General features: G+C 39.0%; 3 protein-coding genes across 8 annotated transcripts; 2 read left to right on the top strand and 1 right to left on the bottom strand.

The window, feature by feature from the left end:
- The first annotated feature begins 47 nt into the window (after window positions 1-47).
- Window positions 48-2,840, top strand: LOC105682900 (transmembrane protein 165). The gene is made up of 6 exons (XM_012395118.3): window positions 48-776; window positions 853-1,054; window positions 1,301-1,476; window positions 1,577-1,759; window positions 1,867-1,972; window positions 2,067-2,840. The coding sequence occupies exons 1-6, from the start codon at window positions 648-650 to the stop codon at window positions 2,141-2,143; spliced, it is 873 nt and encodes a 290-aa protein (XP_012250541.1). The 5' UTR covers window positions 48-647; the 3' UTR covers window positions 2,144-2,840.
- Window positions 2,841-2,981: 141 nt separating this feature from the next.
- On the bottom strand, window positions 2,982-14,267 carry LOC105682898 (protein mini spindles). 3 transcript variants are annotated; one of them, XM_048655394.1, is made up of 36 exons: window positions 14,129-14,267; window positions 12,970-13,036; window positions 12,699-12,892; window positions 12,403-12,609; window positions 12,194-12,313; window positions 11,946-12,121; window positions 11,604-11,827; window positions 11,314-11,508; window positions 11,067-11,247; window positions 10,880-10,992; window positions 10,565-10,784; window positions 10,344-10,501; window positions 10,080-10,231; window positions 9,788-10,006; window positions 9,501-9,684; window positions 9,216-9,413; window positions 8,894-9,130; window positions 8,641-8,803; window positions 8,385-8,554; window positions 8,154-8,315; window positions 7,794-8,066; window positions 7,507-7,710; window positions 7,294-7,429; window positions 7,012-7,205; window positions 6,677-6,876; window positions 6,107-6,295; window positions 5,372-5,551; window positions 5,132-5,294; window positions 4,912-5,070; window positions 4,635-4,822; window positions 4,400-4,562; window positions 4,131-4,304; window positions 3,894-4,043; window positions 3,615-3,795; window positions 3,374-3,533; window positions 2,982-3,299 (listed from the first exon to the last, which is right to left on the bottom strand). In XM_048655394.1, exons 2-35 carry the CDS (start codon window positions 13,024-13,026, stop codon window positions 3,403-3,405), a joined length of 6,015 nt encoding a protein of 2,004 aa, XP_048511351.1. In that variant the 5' UTR covers window positions 13,027-13,036; window positions 14,129-14,267; the 3' UTR covers window positions 2,982-3,299; window positions 3,374-3,402. The 3 variants fall into 3 exon arrangements, with proteins under 3 accessions (XP_048511351.1, XP_048511352.1, XP_012250538.2); XM_048655395.1 differs by having other exon boundaries at window positions 5,384-5,551; XM_012395115.3 differs by lacking the exon at window positions 6,107-6,295.
- Window positions 13,880-21,969, top strand: LOC105682899. Of its 4 annotated transcripts, none has more exons than XM_048655408.1 (12): window positions 13,880-14,043; window positions 14,589-15,397; window positions 15,753-15,813; window positions 15,888-16,159; window positions 16,318-16,519; window positions 16,894-16,905; window positions 17,760-17,922; window positions 18,053-18,130; window positions 18,279-18,436; window positions 18,505-18,627; window positions 20,022-20,166; window positions 20,257-21,969. In XM_048655408.1, exons 2-12 carry the CDS (start codon window positions 15,288-15,290, stop codon window positions 20,610-20,612), a joined length of 1,680 nt encoding a protein of 559 aa, XP_048511365.1. In that variant the 5' UTR covers window positions 13,880-14,043; window positions 14,589-15,287; the 3' UTR covers window positions 20,613-21,969. The 4 variants fall into 4 exon arrangements, with proteins under 4 accessions (XP_048511365.1, XP_012250539.2, XP_048511364.1 ...); XM_012395116.3 differs by lacking the exon at window positions 13,880-14,043 and adding an exon at window positions 14,291-14,432; XM_048655407.1 differs by lacking the exon at window positions 13,880-14,043 and adding an exon at window positions 14,371-14,511.
- Window positions 21,970-22,014: the final 45 nt, after the last annotated feature.

Genomic DNA, 22,014 nt, shown 5'->3' with positions numbered 1-22,014 from the left:
GTTGCACTGATCGTAGAGATCAGTGGACCGTTGACTTAAGATTATCATTTTACATAATCATTTTGAAAACCGTCGACAAGATTCATCGATCATCGACGTACAGACTCCTTCGTGCTAGGATCCGAAACTGCAAAAATGCGCACGTTGATCGGCCGTGGGTTCTGAATTTGTTTCGTTTCGCTGATCTTGGTGTGTTGGCTACTTTGACGCGCTTCTTGGTCCTTTGATAACAATTTGGATAACAATATGTACCACATGTAGTGACACGAACATCTACCAATAGACCTCTCGGGATACTTTCAAAGTTGAGTGATGTGGAATACAGTCACGTGATTACCACGAAGAGACACAACTAAATCGTGAAGTGATAATTTCAGCTCGTATATTTTACTGCTGATGCTCCGAGCTCTGGCGTTTACTCTCATGTCATCTACCTGCCTGCTCGGACTGCTACGATTTGCTGTAGCATAATTGTTTACCACATATCATCTTTGATTTCATCCACGTTGACATACGTGTTTACAGTGGACGTCCGGTAGATCGTTGGTAGATCCATTGTCGAGTGTGTCCCGCGTTATCGATGGGATGAATAGCTGGTGTTTCCTTCGACCCTTCAAACTTAACAGGTCATTTAAATCTGCTGAAAAATGGCCCTCGATAATAGACCTGCAAGTGTCATCTTACTTGCTATTATAACATCATGCATCATCTCCGTTGTTTCACCTGAAAAATTGCCATTAGAAGATAAAAACTCCCCTTTTTCGAGCTCCTCCATGGTAAATATTCTAACAATGATGACTTTCTTTTCCAGTCGCAATATTTCGTACAAAGTGTAATTTTGCTTATTTGTAGAATTCCGCAGAGGCAACATCGAAACAGCCCAAGGGCGATTTAGGCTTACTGCATGCCTTCGTTGCCTCACTTTCGGTCATAGTCGTCTCTGAATTAGGAGACAAAACATTCTTCATTGCAGCTATTATGGCCATGCGACATCCGAGACTTACAGTTTTTGCAGGAGCTATCAGCGCACTTGCTCTTATGACTGTTCTTTCAGGTAAACATTTGACAGCCCGAGTACTTAAATTTTTACAACCCTTTGCCTGTCAGTATTTGCATAAAGTGATCGATAATCCTTGAATCATAATAAATATGAGAAGAGAAACATTGTAGTTCCAGAAGACATAAATCAGAATCCAAAGATTCATATACAAAGAACCTAGGCATTCAATCATTCAGAAAAATTCTTACAGAAGCTCAGTATTTAATGAAAGTGTGGAAAAATTCTCCCATATCTTTTCAGTCATGTTCGGTTATGCGGCAACGATAATTCCGCGAGCTTACACTTATTACATTTCAACTGCCTTATTCGCATTGTTCGGACTGAAAATGCTTAGGGATGGTTATTACATGTCGCCAAACGAAGCTCAAGAAGAACTGGAAGAGGTCCAATTGGACCTCAGAAAACGAGAAGACGAGGTGTGTTACCATAGACTATCTTTGGATCAAATTATTTGACGCCACTTACAACGCAAAGTGCCAAGTTTTTCTATGCTTCATTCATCGAAATTCATTTCAGTATGAAAAGGAAGCCACTGCTACCATTGTTCAGGACCCTGAAACCGGTGTTATCAGAAAGGCAACAAAATCTAGCGTGTGGCTACTAGTTTCGAGAGTTTTCATACAAGCGTTTACTCTCACCTTCCTTGCCGAATGGGGGGATCGCTCGCAGCTTACGACTATCATTTTAGCTGCCAGAGAGGTAAGTCGCCCTGTATAAAATAGTCTGCCGTTGCGCCGACTGATACGACAGGGCCAGAGGTGACTGAATGACGAGACCTTGATTTTCTGCTCCTGTTCTTGTTTCAGGATGTTTACGGCGTAACATTGGGCGGAGTGTTGGGGCATTCATTCTGTACGGGTCTGGCGGTGCTCGGTGGGCGTATGATAGCGCAAAAAATATCGGTTAGAACAGGTATGATATACGGGAATATTGATGAGTATTAATATGTGTTTTGAAAGCTTCTATAGCGAAACTCTGATCGGATAAATCTTTGATTCTTTTCTAGTCACAATTATCGGTGGTGTGGTGTTCCTATTGTTTGCGATCACGGCGTTATTCGTCAACCCAACGCAAGATGTTTAGGCGTGAGAAGACTTAATAAATTACAAGAAAGTAGTCTACTGAAACGTTTCACTTGTTCACGACGTCAAGGATGATGCGACAGTGATGTACAGTAATTCAATCGAGAATTCGTTTCCCTTCGTTCCTGAAATTGTTCGTGCCACCACACCGACCCACGCCCCTTTAACGTAAACGTTCGCATAATTCTTATGGAAACGAATCATTATTCAGAGATTACTGTGATTGTTCTTTAGTCGTAAGTACCATGGGTAAAATAATTTATCCCTATCCATAATCCATTGTAACGTGGATATCACAGTCAGCGCGATCACTGTTCACGTGATCAAGGGTATATGCCATCAACAAAACCATTGTCGAAGAGATGTAACGGTATTGGCACAGAAATCGGCCGAACGCCGGCTCGTCTGGTCAGTACAGATATGCATGTCGGGTAATACCGGTGAAGAGAGTTTCGTACCTCCGTTCGTAACTACAATGGTATACAATAGTATTGATCTCGCTGTCGTCGATGGTAGTTATGAGTTTCATATTTCTTGTTAATTTTAATGAATAGCGTAACAGCTGAGTAGACTTGTTTTTCATTGTGTCTCAACGCCTTGTATTGTATTATATTTTTATAACAAAAATGAACAAAGTATTAGCGATTTATTTATAACTCGAAGATCAGCGTGAGCAATAAACATTTGTTGCGATAAAACTTACTCGTCTCAATTAAGTGGTGAATCCCCCTACGACTAGTTTTAGTAGGCGTTTTTCGAATTCTTGTGATTTTTAGAATCAAAAGAAAAGAGTGACGATGGCACGGCATTGAATCGTGCATGACTTGAAAATAATGAAATTAAAAAGCCAGATGATTTATTAGGAAAATAACACAATTTAAAATCAGTGAGTTACAAAATCAGTCTCAAATCGCGAGATATTTTGTCATCTACTTTTTAATTTCTTCTGTGATTTACGGAGAAACGCCATCAAAATTATAACACATTAATGATACATTATTAATATTGGTGCCCGCTATACACAACTACTGTGAAAATAGGAAATAGAGAAAACAGCTACTGTCAATCTCATACCGGACTTCAAAGAAACGGTGTTGGGTACATGTTTGTAGATTGTTTTCTATACTCGGTAATCCAGTTACTTAAGCACTGCAGCTCTGGAAGAGATTGGGTCGTTTTTAGCGTACACAGGAATATCGGTCAAGGGTTATCAACAAGCCATATGTCTTACCCATAATATTGATCGAGAACAGAGTTGATTCATGTTTGGTTCGATTGGCTCGGTGATGTTGGTTTGAATTGTGCTTCTAAATTGCGGAGTCTCTCAAGCCTGGACAACGGGTCCATGGTAGATCTATCGTCCGGTGGTGATCTCGGAGCTCCGGAAACATCTGTAAAGCATCGTACCAAGTTGAGCGAAATAATCTGATCTGATATTCTGATCTTGAAATAATCGCGCAATGCTCTTGTACCTGTGACACATTGATTATTTGTTTCTGTGATAATGGGTTGACTCTTTCTCGCTTGGTTGATGTCCCTGAGTCCCTGTTCGATGTAATCTCGAAAATACTGGTGAGATTTAAGTAGGAAGGGCTGTACATAGATATCAGCTTCTGGATACTGTAGCTTAAAATCGTACAATTGTACTAGACCCTGGAAAAATATGCGTTACATGTATTCGCATTATCGCATCTGGAAGTGAGTCGCATCTACGTGACTTCTCGTAATAACGTTCACCGAATGTTGTTCACCTCCTGCGTATGGTGCCTTGAGCCGATCTTTTTGAATATCTCTGACAACTGTTGATGCATCAATTTGGACAAGTGCTTCGGTGTTTTTGCTGAATTACCAGACTTGGATATTCCTCGCGACGGTGCGTCCATGTCATCTGGCTTCAATGTCTGTAAAATCATTTCGTGAATAACGAAGCGTTGTGTTTGGGAAATCGATTACGAAGCGACGAGGATTGTTCAAGTATCGCAACTCACCCCGATGAGTCTTATGAGGTAAGAATACAATTCCGACTCGTCCGTCTTGGTTATTAAACTCAAGTGATTCAGAATGGCATTCCCCTTCACCCGGGTCATGCTATGGAGTACAGTCTTGACCGTACGCAACGGAGTGTCGGACCTTCTTTGCCTCCACCAGGTAGTCGGATAGTCCTGCAAACGGCAATAATTTTATTGGAGCAAAAAAATATTCACCATAGTCCGAAATCGTACAATTCGATAAAATCGTAAAACCGATAAAAATTTACCCTGAAGAAATAGTGTACTTCACGCAGGATTGTGTCATAATCTAAATCCGCAGCCCAGTTTGGCATCATCTTAACTATCTTCCACAAACACTTCATCACCAATTCCTCATATTTGGGGGGTGCGTTAGATTGGGCGCAACCATGAAGCAATTTTATCAGTACACTGGAATAATGAATTTCAGACGTTAGGACGACCGGATTACGTAGCATGCCGTAGCTAGCGAGAATTATTCACCAGATGATTGTAGTATGATTCGAATGGTCTATAACTTTGACAACGATGTGATTAACCACTCGAATATAGGCGTCGCCTTCGTTCAAACGATCCAATTTATTATCAGCTAGTAAACCGATTAATTGGTCTACTAGTTCCTTCAACTGTAACGCTGGCACATTTCTACCAAGGAGACCAGAGTCGTAGAACTGTTGCGAATGAAATCGAATTTGGCAATCAATACAGATTTCACGTCAGAATAACGATTGAAATATGCAGAGATAAGGAGACCGCTTACCGAAAGTATCACCATGAATGTATTTCTAAAACATTTCGATACATCCGTATTTCTTGAATCCAAAGGATAGGTCTGCAAAATCTTCAGTTGCATATTTACAGCGCTTATAAATTTGTCTTCCTTCGTTAATAGTTGGTTAACCTGATGGGATTTTAATACCTGAAAATGAACAGATTGTTTTATCGCGCACCGCATTTAATTATTGTATCAACCAACTGACATTTTCCATTTTGTTGAAAGCCTGAATCGCGAGTTGAAGATCGGTGCTGGACAATGCTAGAATTTCGAGTTCCAAGCTGTCTTCTTTTCCTGTTTGCATTCCCAATGGGGAGAGAGCTCCCGATTTAGGTGCCAATAATTTTGGTGGCGAAATTGGAATTATTCTAGAAATTAGGATCAAATTCAGGCAAGAAGATAAGCATGCACGTTCCTTTATCAATGTCGTTGATAAGGTACTCACTGAGACGCTGACCTAGTGTTCAACGGCTTGACCGGGTCATTGAGGAATGAAATGGAAATATCCACGAGTTTCGGAATCCGGGCTTTTGGAGCATTCGATTCTAGTCTCTCTAACCATTCCAGATCAAGACCAAACGGTCCAGTTACTTTTGGACGTAATTGTGGGACTGCAACCGGATTTCTGAAATGCAATGCGTTTGTTATGGCTACGGAAATAGTTCGATGTAATAAACAAGACACAAACCAATACCAACAACTCTATACCAACTTGTATCTAATGACACATACCCGATAGAGATCGAGGAATATAAAAATGTTAATGTACCTGTGATATACAGTGGCGTTAAGGTGATCGGAAGGTGATGGGAAACTTATGAATCGAGTATTTCAATACCGTAAACATCGCAAGTTAGGATGTTACCTCTAATATAAATGTCGATCAACCCGTATCAAATGGCCACACAAGTTTCATTCTACAGATGATCCTGATCTTAAAACATGCAAATTTATTGAAAATGGTCATCCGTACACCATGAGTTATGTAGGTTTTGCTCGTTGAATAAGGAACAAAATATCGTACGAGATGTACGCGAGTAAAGAGTAAGTGATCGAAAAAACGGTACGATAATATGAGTTTGAATAGCAAAATTAGGGGTGAGTAACCAAAATCGATTTGTTAAAGCGTCCAGAAAGTAGGTGAACAGACACACGTAAGAGAATGAATGGAAAGACAAACGTTTGAACACTATCAAGATGAAAAATATCAGGCCGATGATTCTCAGAAGTGGATTGGGTTCCATAGAGTTGTGGATTTCCACAAGATTCCATTTTTCCTTGAAGTCGGTCAATCGAATCGACATGAGCAGTGTCTCTGATGATTTCGCAGCCTTCGTGTGTTTTTCCTGTATTTTTCTGGTCGCCGTTTCTGCAGGGCCGTTAAAAAAGCAAGCGCATGCGGTCAGATAACTTGATAATCAAGCGAAATACTCGCAGGTACTGACAAGACCATGAATGAATAAGTGTAGCTGATGATATCGATGATGTGAGCAAAGAGCGATGTGTTAAATGAGTAGATTGTTTTACATCGACTCTTGTACATACTTATTGTTGGATCAACTTGTAACTGCTGCAGCCGATATCTATTTTTCAATATTTATCGTCGCAGTGGTATAAAATGAAACTTGACAGAAATCGATAGCGTTTGCCGTATACGATAATCCAAAATGGATCGTTACACGCTTGCACAAGCTAACAGAAGCACAATATGTGTCATCGTATAACTTATGGACTCAACTTATTAACTTACGAATTATGGACTGGTTCGGATTCCTGTTCAAATGGCTCCTCGTCTTCTTCGTCGTAATCAGCTTCACCGTCATCCGACACGGTATTGGCGGATGCAGCGGGTGGTACGGCAATTCTGGCCAACGATGCCGATTTTGTCGGACGATTCTTTGCCGCCCTCTTGATGCGCTCATCCAACAACGATTGATCTTTTTCCGAAATCTATTAAAACCACATGCAAATAGATACACAACGGTAGATATTGTACGTATACACCTATACCTATGTACTATATTAATGGAACCTAGATTCGTCAATTATTTTCTCTGCTATCGGACGCCCGTAAATATTTTTTACCTGGCCAATAAGTTTGTAGACTCGTTCACCCTCGAGGAAATATGCCTGAACGATGCAATTCAATGCCGCATTACGAACTGAATTGTCTCTATCTGCAATTTGTTTGGCAACTTCTTTCAATGCTACAGATGCATTGGGTTGGCATACGGACACTCCGTAATTTTCGATCAACGATCCCAATTGATCGAGACATTCTGATGTACGAACGCAGAAGAATCATTATTAATCCGATTGATACAATAACTGGTCGAGATATGCATGGTTTAGCGCGTACATACATACCTGTCCTCTGACGAGCGTTTTTGGACTTGATGCCCTCCATTACATAGGAGAATAATTTGCTAACTGGAAATACCAGTGCAATTTGTTTGAACAAAGCACGGACGCCGTTCCTTACGGCATCTTTGGGGTCTCCGATCTGCGGGTATCAGTGATGATTAAATTTAATTGTTGTTTTGAATAACCGCGGTCGTCACCGTTGACAACAGATATTACCTTAGTCACGAGATAAGGTATGAACGATGCAGCTTCATTTTCGAGCATGTGATATTCGTCATCGATAAGTATGTTAAATACTGTTTGGAGATAATCTAAGCCTTTGAGTAACACGGAGGGATTTGTATCGAAGAATCTCAACGTCAACCACTTGAGAATGAGATCGAGATTCGATACTAAAGCTTGACTGTTACCGCTCAAGTCCTGTCATGATGAAAAATTGTTGATTCTACATCAGTCGCAAAGTTTTGGAATGAGAAATTTTCGCAAAAGTCGTCGGTACATACCTCCGTCAAGGATTCTATTGCCTTCAAATGATATCGAAAATCAGAATGGAACATATTTGCCATTAAAGTTTTATTGACGCTCGCAGCGGTCATCAATTCTTTGAGTAATTCAACAAATTCCTCTCTCGGTGTAGTGAAATTCCATTTCAACACCTTCATTTTTTGTTCATCGATGACTCGCTGATGTTTTAAATTATTCGTTGCCAATAACGGGCTAGTGTCTATATCATCATCTTTTTTACGAGCACTTCCGGGCTTGGACGTGTTTCCAGCCTAGAAATAATAATAACGATGACATGAAGATTCTTTTTCCAACGATGGTTGTAATATTATCGAAATGGAAAATAAATATAAGGGTACCTTAGTCTTAATCGTTGTTCTACCTGCCTTCAATGCTCCGCCGCTTTTTACCGTTTTTTGTTGTAATGTACTTTCGACAGGTTGTTTTTTAGGAAGCGGTTTGACGGGTAAGTTTGGCCGGGATTTGTCCAATGCCGCGAGGACTACAGATTTAGATCCGGGCTGAAATTATCCGATGTATGATACATGGAGAAGATTCAACGTTCAACGTGAGAATAAGTAATAGTTTACCTTCAGCTTCTCCGAACTTCTCGCCATAGTTTCATAGGAAAGATGAATCATATAACCGAGTACAGCCTCTTGAGCATTCTTCCTGACATCAGAATTACGGTCCTCCAAATTGTTGAATAAGTGCGGTAGACAAACCAGAAGCTCTTCTTTGGGGATTTGTTTAACGGGGACTGCAAAATCGAAAAAAATAATTCGCCCATTCTCGTTTAAAAACAAGATCTTGATTACGGGTAAAAAATCAGGAGAACGAACGTACTCAACGGCAGCTTCTGAGTCAACCAATTCCACAGTTCGGAACGAAGTGTTGGAGATCCTGTCCTCAAAGCATCCCCGATCATTTCTCCTTCGAAAAACTCTTTGTAACCACATTCGTCACCCCATGTATTCATGCACGAAATTGCTGCGGTCCGAATCCACGTCTGGAAAAATGGTTACACGTGCACAAGGTGATGTTTGAATGATGATTAGATGAGGTAATCGCTGATTCCCATGATAAGCCTATTGTTCACCTTGGAATCGCCCAGGCACTGCAAGAAACCAGGGAATAGCGTGCGAATATGCTGTTTAGCAGGTGACCCCATTGCCGTGGCCAAAGTCTGACAAACCCCTAATGTCGACTGGGCAATTTTACTATTACTGTCCACCAATCTAAGCGCCAATCCTTGAGGGAGTTCACCAATTGATCCCTTGATGAACTTAGCATCGTTCAATATTGTGTTTATTTTCTGAAGCCCTTCGTTGCGAACCTGAAAAAATGAAATTATCCTAGAATTCCATAAGGCATTATTGATGTGAATCTAAGAATTACGTGAAATTGATAATGTAAAGGACCTTCCAGTTTTTATCACAAAGTTCGTTTAATAAGCTCTCCGTTAGTTGGTTGCTGATGTCAACTCGAGGCATGAGATCGGCTACATCAACCTCGGATAAAGACTCCTTTCCATCGATATTCCCGTCATCGTCTTCGTCGACATTACGTCTATTTCCCTTGCTACCACGTTTTGGAGCTGACGGTGTTTCTCCGAATCGCTAAAGTAATCCAAAGTTCAGCAAGCATGATTGTGCCTCATTAGGTTTAAAATTTTATATCTGCTTCACAGCACACTCGCTACTTACCTTTTCACATTCCTGGTCAATCTGTTGTTTCAAAGCTGGTTTCTCATTGTCGAAATACATGAGAAGAGGTTTTCCCATATATACGTACAGTGTACCCAGAAGAGAAATGGCAGCGGTTCGCACAGTCGAATTAGTAGCAGACACTGCCTTTTTGATATTTTCCATCAAAGTCTTGACATTGATCCTGAAAATGGATGCATGTGATTTTTATGTCTCCATCTTCAGCATATTCGACTCAACCAGACAAATTCAATTGAAAGCAAATAAGCCAACAGGCACAAACTTACACGAATCCAAACTCCTCGACAGCTCTAGTAAGCCACAAGAGTGTTTCCTGCTGAACTTTAGGATTCTTCTGATTGAAAGCAAATCCCATTACTTCATTTGCCACAGAATCCAAGCTCGTGGCTTCTGCGATGGCAAATAAAGTTTCACCGGCAATATTACTGTTCTTTGCATCACCTAGCTTCTCACTTATATCCATGACACAGTACTCAGCAACAATGCTGCAATGTAAGTTGTATCGTAAGAAATAAGACACAAGTCTTCTATTCGTTTAATCATTGAAGAACGGCATACCTCGAGAAATTGTAAGTTTCTGCCAACATTTTTACAGTTTCCAACCTCAGTCTTAAAACTTGAAAGTTTGTGTCTTTGAAACCGGGCTTCTTTGCCAACGTACGAACAACGACCTGTGTAGAAACGTCTGCGGTATCCATTTCTTGAACAACCTGATGAATGAGATCAGAAAATACTGATTATTTCTGTTCTGAAATTTTTCGCTTTCTAAGCCCCCGCTCAATTGAAAAAAAAAACCATCAATCTACGAAATTCAGCACTCACCTGAATTAGTTGTTGAACCGCAGCTAGACGAATCTTCCAGTTACCATCGCCAAGCCCAGACAGAACCTCTAGGGGTAGAATTTGTGCTGCTAAATCGTCAATCTCTTCGCTACTCAAATTTCTCTCGATCTGTACCTTTGCACTTGATTTCTTTGGGGCTGTTGAACAAGTAATTGAAATATTATTACCCAATATAGGATGACTGAAAATCATCGGCATACCCAAATTAGTCATCGAAGAGACCGAAGGTTTTTTTGTTGCAGGTTTCTTAGTAGCTGTAGCGTTGGACCGCTTAGATTTTGGTGGCGGTAAGTTATCGGTATCCTTCAATTTTGAAGGTGATTCAATCTTGGCAGGAGCAGTATTTGGTCTATCGCCAGTTCCCTTTCGTGCAATAGGTAGCTTGACAATTATTACTGCCTTTTCCGAGCATTCTTTGATCTGTAAAAGATTTTGAGAAACATTCAATACAATGGGTCGGAGGATATACCCAAATAATAACTTGAATGAGAACGATCAAGTAATGTTTGACTCACCTTTGCCATTTTCAAGTTATCCAAATCAGCTAGGAATGGCAATATCGCCTTTTCACCCACCAATTTCATTGCCGTACCAACAGCATCGGCAGAATAGTCTCTCACAGTTGGATCTGACAGATATGAAAACGGAGTTACAAAATCAGGTCATTCATTATCATACAATCGTGCAACTTCCAGGCAATACCTGGTTCGTTGAGAGTTTTGATTAATATTCCAGTATATGCTTTCAATAGCTTTTTATTCAAACTTGTCGGTGGAGTTCGAGCGAAACAACGCGCAACAAAAGCCGCCGTCTCTGCTTTGACCGAAGGATTCTTGTTTTCCAATGCTATTGAGACGTCTTCCAGAATAGCTTCAATATTGGTCTGTAATCCAAATGCCATGAGTTAGCAGAGAAATATGTAACAAGTGATCGATCTATTCAAACGTACGCTGAGGTATATTGCGTCTGCGGCCTCCCTCAGAGCTTGAACAACATTCTGTTTCTTTTCGCGAAACTTCTCGAATATTGCCGGCAAACAGGCTAATGCATAAGGTTGAAAACGTTTTTTTAACCCATTAGCTAGACCAGCTAGACATTTACCCGCTAGTGCCACAACCAAGACATTCGAATCCTTGCTTATAATCTGAAAGAATAATGAATGATCGATTAGGCCTGTGTGAAAATGGTGATCTTCTGAAATACATAAGTACCGTGGTTTTCAACTGGAGAAAAAAATACCTTTTTCAACGCTCGTACAACGTCTCCGTAATCCCCACTCTCGAGTTTGGGATTCTTACACAAGTTTTCGAGGAACTCAATAGCCTCCTTACGGTCCTGCCATTTTTTCGCCTCGACATTTTCGTAAAAATCTTTCGGCAATTTAGAGAGGATGTCAACTGGATCCAAGAGCTCATACGGATCGATGTCCTGCGCAACTACGTCATCCTCTACCTCTTCATCACCTTGAATATCGATCAATTTTTTAAAATAACTTTGCTGGTTTGCTGATTTTTGCTAATTCAACGGAAGGAATATTGTCCTGAACGATCTTTAGCGTATCAAGAGCAGCTAACAACTTACCCTCCGCTTGTACATCAGCTGAGTCGACCACACAGGTAACTTTTGGTTTTTGAGACTTGAGGTAACGATTAGGGCCAACTTTTTCACCTTTAAGTTTATTGAACTCTGTTTCCAACTCGGTTATTTGGACTTGTTTCAGTGTATTGAGTTGCTGTTTCAAGGGTACTCCAATCCACCTATGATGGCAATATTTCAGTTAGAGATGAAAAACTAATCACAAATGTGCATCCAATTTAGAAAATACTCGCCTATAAATTTCAACGATCATCAATTTTCCTTCTTCTCTCACAGCTTTATCCCTGTCCTCCAAAAAATTAGGCATTTTTTTTATGAGGGGTTTCACGCCAATGACTCTTGATCCGAACTCTCTGTGGAGAAACAACATGGTTCAAATTGGCTAACGATCGATCACCACAGTTTATTTGCATTTTGCATAATCGATTGAGTAATTGTCCACCTCAGGGCAAGCGTCAAAGTGGCGATGCACGCGGCTACAATTTTTGGATTCTTTGCTTCTGTTCCTTTTAATAACTCTTCTTGCACCGCTTCATGCTTCTCTATCTCGATATACATTAAAGTGACCTGAATAGCCAAGTCCTTGGTCTTTGTTCTAGGTGCAGCAATGCATTTGGAAACGATTCCGCTCATAACTTCTCCTACAGTTCTGCAAATGCAACTCAGTTCATCAGGACGAGTAGAAGTCAAATTACTTTTTTATCATTCAGTGATATAGACCACAAAAATCGAACGTACTTTCCAGCTGCAGCAGCATTTTCAACATAAGCTAGTACCGCCTCCAAGCCTTTTTCTTGTGCTACAGCATTACTGTCTGTAACAAACTTCTTCACAAGTCCAAGGAATTTATTCCATTCGGGAGACTTTTCGTCATCGATACGCCGAAATATATTTGCACATTCCTCGTAACCGTGCAATCGAGCTTTCCACAACTGTAGAGCATTGTCAATATCATATATGATTGTAGCGATATGTAAAATATCATTAAAACTGCGACATAATTAAATACCTTATGTACGCATCGATCTTCGACAGACAACTTTGTGTATTCGGTGTCTTCCTCCATTTCAAATTATCTAGCAATGAGGAATATCAATCATTCGTTAATAGCAGTCTACTCGATTGAATTGTACGACAACGACAATTAATTTAAATTTAATTGCGTCTATTCTCTAAGCCTGTTCCTACACTACGATATTTTTTATCTAGTATCTAGAATACAACTTATGTCGTCTACTATCCATAGATCAAGAATGGGGGATGAATAACTATTAGCTTGTAACTTTTAACGGTCATTGACAGTTATTTTGATCCCAGTAGAAGTTTAGGCTGAGCTTTCTCCTTCGACTCTTATTTGCGTCACAATTTTTGTACCCCTGTTCAGATTAATGTGAAACCTGAACACGCTACACTAGGTCTATTACACCTGAGGAATTTCAATAAAAGACAAGCCTTTATGAAGAGTAAATTCAAAACGCACCATTACACATACATGGTATGTAGTACATTTAAAGTGAAATAATGGTAAAAATCGTGTTATGTGAAGTAAATCTCAATTACAGCCGTGATGGCGCGTTCTAGGATCGGATTGAGAATTGAGGTACTTAAAAGGAATATATTATACTCAGACTTCAATACTGTTTGCAAAATTTCACTAATCTTCGTTTACCGGGAAAAATGGATAGTTTGAGCGTGACAACCGTTTAAAAGGTGCTGGGGTTACTTTGACCCCAGTGCGACCGTTATGAAACTTCACTCAAGGGTGACTGTTGTTGATCAAATTTATGATTAGTATATTCGAAGATCCATTTTTGAAACCAATTTCTCACACAATAATTTGCAGTAGCATTACCAGTCTTATCAATAGAATGAATCTTGACCAAGGACTGAAACAACCTGCGTTCGCCCTAATGGCTGATACAGCAGTTGCATCGCTGTCCATAACGGACGTTGATAAATATAAAAATTACGTGTACTGTGAAATGTAAGACAAACAATAAAAATCAATAACTCCAATTCCAGGGACGTGACAGTAATGAAGCATTCAAGAAGACCGCCTGCAATTGTATCTCCGTTTAATAGGGTAAGACCATAAATTTGACCGTTAACGAACAACAACAAATTCCGTATCCTGATTTAAATCAGCAGCAATAAAAAAACGGACGTACCTCCAAGCACCTCACCACTCCACAAAGAACTTTGATATAATCTCGTAATATTATCACTAGTTTATAATAATTTAAAATCTCTACGACGGTTAATGATTCCTTTTGACTGTCAAGCACTGTCAAAATAATCAAACGCAACTGAACTTTAGTGAGTAGATCGGTGATGAGCCACCTGGTATATGAGCAGCAGAAACCTCGTCGAAAAGACTATGGGAATGAAAATCACAAGACGTTCATATTATTAGTCAGACGGCGGCCATCTAACGGAAAAGGCGAATTCTCTGCACTAGCAGCTTTGAATTAGGTGATTTTGGCGGCGAATTTCCATTTGGTTTCCATCGGTATTCCCATCTACGTTTCCCACATGGAATCGAAAATAAAGAGTACAATAAGTAAATTAGTACCCATCCCACGTATTTCATCTGAGAGAGAAAACCTAAAATCTATTCTTTACTTACAGCAAGTAACGTTATGGAATCACTGTATGGCGACGATCTATGGTCTCCTAGCGCGGCCTAGGTGGCCGAGGACAGAACGCCACAGGAGGTGTCAAGGCCACATTGATTTTTTTCTAATCAAGTGAAAGGTGTGGTACTTTACCCGTTGAAGATGTCCCCATGTATGAAATAAGTTTGTTGTTTGATCCGACGGGTGTCAAAAATGTCGGAGTTGAACGAGCTTCGCGGCCTTTCGAAAACATAAACATACCTACGGTGGCCTACCGCGGGCCACAAAATCCGCGGTAATTTAGAAATGTATCAGGTACGCGTCGCGGTAGTGGTTTCGGTTGTTAGATTAGGTTAAGAAATCCAATGATCATTGACACCCTCACTCCCAATTGAGCTAATTCAAAAAAGATGGGCATGATACCTTTGCAACATTAGAATATTTTGGACCACTACCAATTATCGGTTCGGTGCTCGGTGCTCGTCGTAGTGCTACTAGGAGCTACCCTGGGTAGCATTCTGTGGCATCGCGTCGTCACCAGGAGTGTTCAGGATCAAGCTACTCCTACGGGTTGGGACGTATATCGGTACCAAACTTCACGATACAGGAGTCAAAGCCGGAACGTCCGCGTTGGATTCGATTAGGGAAATATCCACTCTCGCGTGAAACGTTTGCGTGGGCCTAAACGTAACAATACGTGTACATATTTATAATGAGCAGCTGGACGGAAAGAATGCATCGGCGAGCAGCGACGTTGGGAAATGTTGTGACAAGCTGCGGTCACCCATCCTCAGTAACGCCATATCCCAGGCGGCTTGAAAAGTTAGTTCTACCTCAGCACTTTCATTTTTTAGTTATAGAATAACAATCAAGTTCCTTCATCTTCATCTACAAAGTTTCACGCCTTCAAGATTCTAGTCTCTGTCTTGTCTCCTTTGATTAGTAACTTGCTAATTGGTGGTAATGCAGACATTCAAGTCTCGAATATATAAACTTTGAAATACCTTAGAATTTGCCATTGTATTTTGTATAGTTTACTCATTCTGAAGCTTATTGTCATCTCTTCTCTCATTGCCACTAGTCACTCCGCTGTTTTTTTTTAACAACTACATGGCTGCGGCTCACAATTTATGAAACGATTATTTACAACAGAATTTTTGTTTCTTCATTTTCTCAGAGTGAAATTTGGAGTACCCCTAGATGAAGTCTGCAAAAATGATATACCTGGTCCATTATTAGTAAGGATATTTCGTTTCTTCCTATCTATACCCATGTATTATCTTACTCTACAAACGCTGCAATAATATTACAGGTTCTAATTCTCAAATTGAACAAAGAAGCGCCGTTGCGAAAGGATGTGTTTCGAGCACCTGGACATCAAGGAAACATGAAGAAGCTCGTTCATTTTTTGCAAACTGGTCGTTTGGTAAACATGGATAATTTCAGTGTTTATACGATAGCTAGTGTTCTGAAAAAGTTTCTGCGCAAGATACCTGGAGGAGTATTTGGTAAAGAAGGTGAGCAGCAGTTATTTTCGGTGATACAATTGGACAGCGTAGAGCAACAAAGGGACCAAATCCACAAGTAAGTATTATTGATCTTATTGTTGAAAGTACTTGTTGCAAGACATAATCCAAAAGGATCGTGCTATTGGTAATAAAAGAGAAACAGTGTAGCGAAGGTAAAAATTGGAAAATTAAATCAGGATCAGATTTATAAATCATTCTGGTTATTTTTTACAGATTAATCACATCTCTACCAACTTACACCCAACGTCTGCTTGTATTACTATTTGGTACGTTCAGAGTAGTAGCCGTTAATAGTGAAAGAGCTCAAACGGGTATGTCGAGTGAGGCGCTTGGGGTATCTGTGGCTCCCTCCTTTTTCCAGAGTTGTGTTAGCGATGGGAAAACAGCCAAGATGGAGGATGTACTCAGGTTTAAGGTACAAGAAATTCGTGTGTTTTATTTCATTTAAGAGCAACATCAGTTTCATTCATTTCCGATTGCGTCAATCTTCTTTGTTCTTAGGACACTGGGCTATAAGATATTTTTAACTTGGTTCTCGGTTCGTAAATAAAGTCACAACTTCGCTAATCAGATGCTTTACAATCATAAAATCAGGTTTAATTCTGAGAAACCTGTTGTAATTGAAACCTGACGGAAAAAATAATGGTAGAGATTTGACAACAATTCCTGATTTCCAACTACACTGAAATCGCTTAACAATATTGAATTTCAATGCATGAAAATCTTTGCTCACTTGGTGTGCTTTATCATATGACAATATGTTTTGTGTTTGCCTACAATCACCATCAGGCGGAGGTCTCAGTAAGTTCATAAGATTATCAGTTGTGTTACATGTTGGATTTTCGTACTGTTGAAATTTTAAGAATATTATTATTGCACCCCTTCCACGTTTTATGCACCGCGCTCTGTGGTTCTTATTTTTGCCTGTCATATGGTCTTAGTGTATGATCTTTTGACGTGGGCCAAATTGAGGCATTGGATTCTATCATGTTATGCCAATATCATAACGCTAGATCATATAATGCACTTTTTATTTCCAACTCTGGTTATACGGCAAACTCGCCGCTCGATATCAAATTTCCTTTAAATGTCCGAAATTTTTGAAATTACCCATTGTCTACAAAACACATTTTAACTCCAATGTGTACTCAATACGACCATATTGAAATAAATCGAAGTTACCCCCTTACCTTTTCTTCCCTTGCTATTTCTTTCTCTCAGTCTGCGTCAGTATTTTATTTGCTAACAGTAATAAACAGCGGACTATCCTACAAACATTACTCAACAGCATGCAATAGAAAAATTATCAAGTTTTGGGCTAATTTGGTTAAATTCTTTTATCTTGCACTATAATTCTGCAAATAATAAACTTGACAATCCTTTCTCAAAGTGTGCTTCTGTCCATCTTTGGTCAAGCTATAACTATTTGTAGTTGATTTCTTCAAGCTATCACAAGGTAGTCTATCTAAAGCATAGTTTTGGTTACCTTCAAAATATTCCAAACTGTGTAATTACTCAAATCATTAGTCGAGTAGATTTGAAATTACCGCAGTGATTGCGCTCGCATTAATTTATTTGAGTCAGAAATTGTGCGATGGATAAACTACTTATTTAACAATGCAATGCCAGTAATTTTTGACTCCAAATTTCCTCAGGTTGCAACACGTATAATGAAGTTTATGATCGACAATTTTGGAGTTTCAAATCTGTTCGGGAGAGAAAACTACGAGTTCTACGCTCGAATTACAGGAAGAATTTTGAAAGTGGAGGAAGACTGGATCTTCAGCTTTCGTTATCCCCCTGACACCTTAGTTTCTAGTGAGTATTTCAGTGTCTGCCATTTCCAAAGTCATATGATGTTCCTAAAACTATGTTCGTAAGTCAGAGCAAGCCCAGATATTCTTTGAATATGTGAAATAAGCTCTTTGAATCAATCCATTCGTTTCAGGACAATTATCACTAGAAGCAGAAAAAACATGGCTACAATATGAATGTGAAAGATGGGGCCTCAAATTTAATTTAGAATGTAAGTGTGAAAACTAATTTTCTTAGGTACTCAAAAGATTATATTCAGGTACATGAAGCTCTCTACGATACACACATTAGTGTAGTTGTACTAGTCGTGTAGTCACTTCAGTTCCATTTTGTTCTAACTACAAGCTACGTGATTCCAGCAATGTCCCACCAAGAAGAGTCACAATCAACACCAGCTTTAATTCATGTGCCAGAATCGTTGGATCTCACTTCATCCCTTGGAATAATACCTGAAAATACTTTGCTCGAAAGTTACACAAGACTCTCAGTTAGTCTTGAAGAGAATGGCTTATTTCAGGTGGGTACCCCCTCCCCCCTCAAGTTTTATAATTTCTAATCACTCCACAGTTTATGAATTTTTTTTAGGCATCGAGCAGATCGTCGAGTAACGGTAGCCATCACTCCAGGCACGCTGGTATGACGTTGGATGAGCTAAGGGCAGTCAATCGGTACGCAGAGAGTACGAAGAGTCTCAGTTATTTACCTCAGGTAGGCGCAGGGGAGGCCTAAATCATTTAAATTATCGAGCCTAGAAGTTTGTTTATCGCGGGTCAATCTGCAAAACATTTGTCATTATCAACATACGAAAGTATATTGTTGATAATAGTTTGTCATTTAAGTGGAAGAACCATTATGAATAGAAAGTAGGAATATGTCATCTGCTTTCTTCAATTTCAGAGCAAATGTATAGCGAAAGTCTAATTTTATCAATTGTGTTCCGAGTCAAACTTGTGGCATTGTCTAAGTATTGATATCTTATGAGTAGATCCACAGTAGAAATGTATGAATTTATTGCACCTAACATTGTGTTAGATTTATTGAATGGTTATTCAAGAATACACGACGAGCATGCTGGTCCAGCTATGCTGGTCTGATAAGAAAATTTCCAATTATCCATTACGTTTGACTCAAATAATCAACCTGCTTTGTCGTTGGCTTTATTTCACTTCAGTGTAGACCAAGTTGAATCATTCAATGCCGATCACTGATAGATGGAGACTTATAATTCAAAGAAATGCTGCAAGTTTTTTCAAGTATGCGATTAGTTTATTGTATTGAATTTTTACTCCCATTACGAATTAAATTTTTCATTGTACATAAGAATCGATTATCTTTATTATTGCAATAACAATATGTTATAAAAGCATTGCATGACTAAATGTAGATCAATAAGAAGACTGATACAATTATGTAGTTTTCCTAGCTTACAATTAAATTACTACTCTTACTTGTGTACGAAAAAAACCTTGTATCCAAAATAACATTAATAGAAGTTATTAATGTATTCACGACTTTCTTTTTTTATTTTCTTTACGGTGTACACTAGTTATTTTCAAAAGTATCTACCAAACGCATGACGTACGTACATTGCACCTCTACCATATGTTTTGTCCTCCACAATCACTTAAACATACGTGTTACAGATCGGGGTGAATTTTTTGCCTACTTTTGAAAATACTTAGTGTGAGAATTCTTGTGCACCTATTGATCCCCCATATCGTAGACCTAATTATTTGTAATTACATTCAATATCTAATTGGTAGTGCTTCTTTACTGATGTCTACTAAAAGAAAATTTCAATTTCTCAATGGTTGTATTACACCATTCTTCCAATTATTACCGAACGAATTATTAGCTATAGTATATCCTCTCTACGGTGCAGTTTAAGACTAACTTTGTAAAACGTAAAATTGTCGACTGAATTATGCAACCGGTTAAGCTTGCTGAGCGTACAATTTGAGAGTGGAAATGATGAAATAAGCTGAACAAATGAATACAAATGGTTACAAGTGTTAGTAAAGTAAAAGTGGTATGCAAAATTTACCCAGCTGTTATCGTTTCTCCTTGCTAATGATTGCTGAAAATATTATTTCATCCTTCAGGTGCACGAACGGCAAACAGCAAGAATGCGCACTAGATCGGAATGGTTTTTGACGCCAATCGGCGAACGAATCGCAACCACAGATAGCGACCCCACAGCACTGCATATCTTGCGTGGGTCGAACAGATCATCTTCGGGTAATATTGGTCAGTATCCCTGTACTTTGATGTATTGAAGAATAGGAGGTGACAGATATCTCACTAGAATGATGCTTGATTCATCGATTTCGTCCACAGCTACTGGGCTCAGTGCAAGTGCAGAATCTGTTAAAAGACCAAGCCTTCGCAGAACGTCCTCCAGGGAAAAATCACGGTTGCATCGTAGCTCTTCACGTAGGAATAAAGAGAATGGAGCAAAAGTACGGGCTGTAGAAGCTACAAAATCTCGTTCGTCGGATGTTTCGAAAGCAAAGACTATTAGGGTCTCATTAGACCCGCCAGCAGAGAAGATGTCAAAAAACAATGAAGAAATTTCAAATGACAAAGACAGATCTGTCGCACAAAGGAATGAGAGCCCGATAGGGCCACAAGATTGCACTGAAATGGATGTACAAACTTTTCACGTGACATTAACTTACAAACCGAGGATATAGGCAGCTAGTAGCAAAATTGATACTTAGGCTAATGTATACTTATACATTTTGGTATACGTATAGAATTTTGGATGGAAAGCTTGCACCCCCCTTTTTGTTCTATGTTTTATATAACTATTTCAGTGTGAAGTTTAATTAAATTGTGAGATGAGGGGATCGCACGTTTGACCTACAATCAGTCTAGATCGGCGTTATTAAAGAGTAAAAGCTCTCGTCGACGCAATCAATGTAAGTTTTACCATAACACCATTTAAAAGGTAGTGTGTAAAGTTGTGCGTCAACACTAAGCTGTTCCCAAAATCATTTTTTAGTTTCTAACTGTTCCAAAACCGAAATTACCAATGCACCATTCCACATGCATTTAGTACGTAATTTAATTGTTGCATTGATATAATTCAAGTAATTTACTTTCGGTAAGCAGAATTTGACCAAGCAAAAAGAAAACCCACACAGTAACAGTGATTGTAAATAGGTGCGGATAATGAATTTTTTATACAAGCAAGCGTGCAGCTCAATTAAAAAGTATCCCAATGCCTATGGCGAGTGATAATCTTTACGTTCTTATTTAAATGCTAACATCAATAATAAATTACGTGTTGGACAGCCACTACCGCGGATTCTGTTTGAACCGTTTACATCGGTGAATGGCCAACAAAACATATCTACCGACATAACAGGTATTTATCGAATGTTATGCGCAGCTAGACAAAAGTATGGAAAATTTACTTGTACTTTGTCGTCAATATTTTCTTTGGGTAGGAAGTTCACCACAACAAACTATGATAATGTATCAGGCTATATCAGTTTCATTGATACACATACCATTGACAGGTACCTACACTTCAAAAAAGCAACGACTATACTTCACATGAAAATAATAACTGCATATGTCTATTCATTATACCCTGTTCCTTACTATTGGACAGCCATGGATTTTTATTTAGTTTGGTTCGTCCTTTTTTCCATTCAGTATGTAACAATCGTAATTACCAAATCTGTCAAAGGAGGAGTAAGAAATACCATTATAGTTTACATGTATAATCAGATGAATTATATCTATGTATGTTTACTGTTTTGCTGTCACCAAAGAATTATTCGTTACATTATTTATTCTTTCAATAATATAAAGAAATCTCACAGACTACTTTGAATGGTAAATTGTGGAATTTAGATTCAAACTTCCAAAAGTAAATTATTTCGTACATATCACTAGATCCTAGAGTTTTAAATGTAAATTTTGTTACTATGATTTATACAAACCTTCAGAGACGATTAGGTTGCTTGAAAAGTTGTCTGCAAATTTCAATGCAACTTATCAAAATTGATTCTTCAAAAATAAACAAAAAAGACTATATTATTCAAGTATAATACATTTCATTTTGCATGTCAAACAAATTGTTCT

This window comes from Athalia rosae, chromosome 5, assembly GCF_917208135.1.
Source record: "Athalia rosae chromosome 5, iyAthRosa1.1, whole genome shotgun sequence".
NCBI classification, from domain to species: Eukaryota; Metazoa; Arthropoda; class Insecta; order Hymenoptera; family Athaliidae; genus Athalia; species Athalia rosae.
This window is presented reverse-complemented; position numbering and strand designations above follow the sequence as displayed.

What these genes read in the sequence shown, in the direction of transcription:
- LOC105682899 (XM_048655408.1), top strand. Translation starts at nt 15,288, where the DNA reads ATGAGCAGCTGGACGGAAAGAATGCATCGGCGAGCAGCGACGTTGGGA. An exon ending in TATCCCAGGCGGCTTGAAAA is followed by an intron (nt 15,398 to 15,752) that starts GTTAGTTCTACC and finishes TCATTTTCTCAG; the next exon opens with AGTGAAATTTGGAGTACCCC. An exon ending in ATCATCTTCGGGTAATATTG is followed by an intron (nt 20,167 to 20,256) that starts GTCAGTATCCCT and finishes TTTCGTCCACAG; the next exon opens with CTACTGGGCTCAGTGCAAGT.
- LOC105682898 (XM_048655394.1), bottom strand. Translation starts at nt 13,026, where the DNA reads ATGGAGGAAGACACCGAATACACAAAGTTGTCTGTCGAAGATCGATGC. An exon ending in CTTTCAACAAAATGGAAAAT is followed by an intron (nt 5,071 to 5,131) that starts GTCAGTTGGTTG and finishes GTTCATTTTCAG; the next exon opens with GTATTAAAATCCCATCAGGT. An exon ending in CAAGGCACCATACGCAGGAG is followed by an intron (nt 3,796 to 3,893) that starts GTGAACAACATT and finishes ATATTTTTCCAG; the next exon opens with GGTCTAGTACAATTGTACGA.
- LOC105682900 (XM_012395118.3), top strand. Translation starts at nt 648, where the DNA reads ATGGCCCTCGATAATAGACCTGCAAGTGTCATCTTACTTGCTATTATA. An exon ending in CTTTTTCGAGCTCCTCCATG is followed by an intron (nt 777 to 852) that starts GTAAATATTCTA and finishes GCTTATTTGTAG; the next exon opens with AATTCCGCAGAGGCAACATC. An exon ending in TCAGAAAACGAGAAGACGAG is followed by an intron (nt 1,477 to 1,576) that starts GTGTGTTACCAT and finishes AATTCATTTCAG; the next exon opens with TATGAAAAGGAAGCCACTGC.